Source organism: Solanum stenotomum, unplaced genomic scaffold (assembly GCF_019186545.1).
Source record: "Solanum stenotomum isolate F172 unplaced genomic scaffold, ASM1918654v1 scaffold6463, whole genome shotgun sequence".
NCBI classification, from domain to species: domain Eukaryota; kingdom Viridiplantae; phylum Streptophyta; class Magnoliopsida; order Solanales; family Solanaceae; genus Solanum; species Solanum stenotomum.
This window is the reverse complement of record NW_026036209.1, coordinates 1-4,960: the sequence shown is the minus strand read 5'-3', so window position 1 is coordinate 4,960 and position 4,960 is coordinate 1. Positions and strand designations below refer to the sequence as shown.

The 4,960-nt window shown below is 29.3% G+C and overlaps 1 protein-coding gene across 1 annotated transcript; it reads left to right on the top strand.

Moving 5' to 3' along the window:
* Positions 1–2,292: 2,292 nt before the first annotated feature.
* LOC125852882 (UDP-glycosyltransferase 79B7-like) lies at positions 2,293–4,956 on the top strand (the record flags this gene model as incomplete). Its single annotated transcript, XM_049532560.1, has 3 exons — positions 2,293–2,664; positions 3,238–3,250; positions 4,527–4,956. Coding segments are annotated over exons 1-3 (771 nt in total), but the record flags the coding sequence as incomplete, so codon positions are not given.
* Positions 4,957–4,960: the final 4 nt, after the last annotated feature.

Here is a 4,960-nt window from a genome sequence, read left to right as displayed (position 1 = left end):
TGTTTGTAACATAATAAGAGTAATATTTGTACATTATTACACTAATAAAGAACATTAATTATAGAAAATGAAAAGACAATCAAATTAGAGTTATTGAGACAAATATTTTATTATAAGTAAATAGAAAGCAAGGAAACCAGCTGTATTTTTAAAATTATAAATTAATCGCAATTATGAAATAACTTGAGAACTCCTGAAAAACAACAAAAATGAAAAATACAAAGACTACTTCTTGACTTATTAATAAACAACTTGAAATCTCCTAGAAAACAACAAAAATAAAATATTTAAATACTGCAATTTTACACATTAATAAATAATTTGTTTTTAATAAAATCAAATGTATTTTCAAAATTATAAACTAACTTTACATTCTCATGTTCTATCATTTTTGTTAATAAAAATTGCTCCACCAGACTATGGAAGTATATGTACGTATTTCTTTACGTATTTTAAATATAATATCAATATCATTTGACTCATTTCCTACTTCCATGTTTTAAAATATTATAGCCCACAAACACAATAAACTAATATTATCTACAAAAAAGTGAGAGATGAATTTACCTAAACAAATAAATTTTTTGAAGAGTGTTATCAATATAATATAATCAAATTATCTAAGAATTACATAGAGGTCTAAAGAGAATAAATTAAATAAATGTTTTTTCAAAAAACTCGGGATTCATATCTTCACGAACACAAATAAATACTATTAAATGTATGACTTCAACAAAGAAAGAGTTGTAATTATATTAGACATATCAAATTATTTTACCTTGTAAAATCAAATTATGCAAGAATCTCTAACCATTTTCATTATAGATATATCTCCTATAATCTACAAAATATGATCAAATAAGTTAAAAAAATTATCTAGCAAAAGACGAAAAAGATAAAGAATAAGGAGAAAATTGCATTTAATCATAAGTCCTCCTACACATATAATCATTTTTTGACAAAACATAAATAATTCAAAAGGAAATAATATAATAGAAACATTACTTCTTAAGCACCTAAAAAAATAAAGAATAATCAATCTATATAGCTCAAAATCCATTAATCTCCATGTTTGGATGATTTCATTTCGTCCTATATACAAGAGTCAAGAAAAATAATAACAAATTATTAGTCCTAAAATGATTCTCCATTTTTATGGTTATAAAGAGAATCATAAAGATAACAAACCAAAATAATTTATCCAAAAGAAACAAAAATATGCTTTGATATATTAGCCTTACTTGCTAATTAAAAGTAGTATATGAAATCATATTTGGAAAAGATAATGCACCTCAAAGCTTAAAAATATTGTAACATGTCTTCCACTAATTCTCTAACCGAAGATGACTACAAAATAACACAATTTTAGTGTGATTTTATAGTGTTAATATAACCTTCTACATTAAATAATTAGAGGTTATAAATATGAAAGGCTTGAGAGGTTATGAATATAAAATGTTTGGGAGTTATGAATATTATTAGTACAAATTTAAGAATAGAATTTATATAATTGAAGAGATATAAGTTGAGAAGATAATTTTGCAAGAAAAAAATAATTGAAAGAAAGAAGAAAAAATGTCAAGAAAAAAAAATATGAATGGAGGCCATAGAGAGGTGTTAGATCACCTTCTCTATGTTTCTCCTTTATATATAGAGCAATTTTCACATATAGCAAACACACAATTCATATTTGTATGTTATAGCAAAGTTCCTCCTTTATATATAGAGCAATTTTCACATATAACAAACACACAATTCATATTTGTATGTTATAGCAAAATTTGCATAATTGCGCTCCATAGCAAACATAAATATGTATATTTCGCTATACATATACAAAAGAAAGCAGTTGTATAATTTGCTTTGGGGTACAATTAAAGAATTAGCAACAATTTGCTATGGGGTACAATTAAATCAAACTATATTTATAACATTTAATTTGAATTAATAGTTTGTTATTATATACAATTTTCCCTTATATATATAGAGAGAGAGATATTATTGATAGTCATTTTACTAATAAATAATAACAATTGTCTATATATTATAAATAAATGATAAGGAACCAATCAACAAAGGACAAAATTATAATAAAGTTTAGATGTTCATTATTTGATTGATAGTCATTTTACTAATAAATAATAACAGTTGTCTATATATAATAGTATAATATAACAGTTGTCCTCCTTTTTTTCTCTCTCTATATATATAGATAGATAGATTATTGATAGTCATTTTACTAATAAATAATAACAGTTGTCTATATATTATTAATGATAAGGAAGCAATCAACAAAGGGACAAAAAGAGTTAGCAAGGCAAAGGAGAAAAAAAAAGATGGCAGAATTCATAGAGTCAAAGTTGGAAATAGTGATGTTCCCATGGCTTGCTTTTGGTCACTTAATCCCATACATGAATCTGTCAAATGAACTTGCAAAAAGAGGTCACAAAATCTCATTCTTGTTGCCCAAAAATGCAGAAATTAGACTTCAAAAACTCAATCTTTATCCAAATCTCATCAAATTGCATAAACTGACAATACCTCATGTTGATGGCCTTCCATATGGAGCAGAGACTACAGCTGATGTTCATAGATCCTTGGAGAGTCTATTAGCAACAGCNCTTGTCTACCCTCCACCCATCCTTGATCAACTAGATGAGCTTGGTTAAAATTTTAACCTTGACAGTTAAAATCGAATCATGGTTAAGTGATACTTATTTGAACGCAATACATATGTCTTACATTTGTTGATTTGGTATAAATACTGAATGCACTAAAATTAGGGATCTTAAGATACATAATTGGTTTGATTCAATGTTTCCTTCTCTTTGTCGGTGTACACAGATTATACACTGCTTATATACGATTATACTTCTGTTTTGCGCTTGGAGCATTAATTAGAAACAATTTTATAACAGTTATCATTCATGACTCCACATTCATCATACTTCAATTCACATTTGTGAGGTGAAAATGCTTTCCCAAAGCTAATTAAACAACAACAATAACATACCACTACACCAAAAATGATCTTTAGTGACTAACCACATATTGTGATCCAATAAAATGGTATGAGAATCATGACGTCTTAGGTTCAGGTTCAAATCACAACAGAAACAATAATTTGTCATAGTGCCACGAAAGTTTACCCGAACAGCACGGTTAACAAACTAGCTAAAAAAATCAACATTTTAAGATGAAATTCAAAGATTTCACTAAGTATTTGAATCGAAATAGGTTCAGACTTTGGGTATTATATGGCACTTACCTAGGCCCATTACTGATGGGCCTTAAAAGCTTCTATCAACCTAATTGGGCTCACTCTAAGACTCCAGCCCATTTGTTCAGGACATTTCTTTACACTTTTAAAAAGAAGAAAAAAAAGGAAAAATTCATACAAAATAAAACAATCGATAAATGCATAATATATGTATTTATTATGGGAAAAGGGCCTGATTAACCCTGAACTTTATGATTTGGAGCTGATATACCCTCCGTTTAAAAAATGGCTCATATATGCCCTTGCCGTTATAGAAATGGCTCATGTATGCCCTTTTACTTAACAGACCAATATTTAATAAAATTAAAAATTCATTTTTTTTATATTTAATTTGAGAAAATGACACGTGGCTTTTAAAATACCCATTCAAAAACTTTTAACCCATGCCCACCCGACTCAATTAGAAACAAAAAAACCCCAACCATTTAAATAAATCAAACCCATTTCATTCCATTTCTTGATGAAAATCTCAAGAAGACCAGCAAGCTTGGCAGTAACATGAGCTCCATTGACGAGGGAAGTTTCAGTTTTTTCATCAAAATTTTATAGTGTAAGATGTTGGCCTTGCTAGAGTTTTGGCAATACCTGTAGAAAGCATCATCACTGTTGGCGGCTCTAATATTCTGCAAAAGCATTTTTTATTCAATAAAATTTACTAAAGGTGAATCTATGGCACATGACACACACGAATAGGAAAGACAGAGGAAGATAGGCGAGCTCACACACACAAAACAATGCATTTCAGTTCAATTTGAACTGTTAAAATAATTTATCGCCATTGAAGATCAGTTTTAATAGAAGCTTGCTTGTTCACCAATTTCTCTGGGACGATTGAAAAAATTGAACAATTTATAAAGTAAAAAAAAGGTACCAATTTCTTCAGAAAATTTAGAAAGCTAATAGATCAAAATACTATTGTAAGCTTTAAATGGGTGGGGGTTTTGTTCCAATTGGGGAGACAATGAAATGAAATCGGTTTTTGATTTATTTAAATGGGTGGGGTTTTTTTGTTTCTAATTGGGTTGGGTGGGCATGGGTTAAAAGTTTTTGAATGGGTATTTTAAAAGCCACGTGGCATTTTCTCAAATTAAATACAAAAAAAATGAATTTTTAATTTTATTAAATATTGATCTGTTAAGTAAAAGGGCATATATGAGCCATTTCTATAACGGCAAGGGCATATATGAGCCATTTTTTAAACGGAGGGTATATCAGCTCCAAATCATAAAGTTCAGGGGTAAATCAGACCCTTTTCCCTTCTTGAAAAGAAACAGTTTCAACAACTTGTTTTAGGCTTTGAACTGACTGAGTTACCGTTTCTTTTAGTTGTTAAGCCACCTGAAGGGACAAATTCAGTAGAAGAAGCCTTGCCAGAGGGATTCAAACAAAGGGTTCAAGAAAAGGGACTGATTCTTGATTGTTGGGTGCCACAATTGGAGATTTTAAGACACAAATCAGTTGGTTGTTTCGTCACTCACTGTGGTTATGGGTCGATGTGGGAGGCTTTGGTGCTGTGTGATTGTCAATTGGTACTTTTGCCAAGGCCTATTGATCACATTTTTACTGCTAGGTTTATGGAACAACACCTTAAGGTTGGTGTAGAAGTGGAGCAGGATGAAAATGATTTGTTTACAAAGGAGAATTTGTGCAATGCTGTGAAATGTGTGATGGATAAAGATA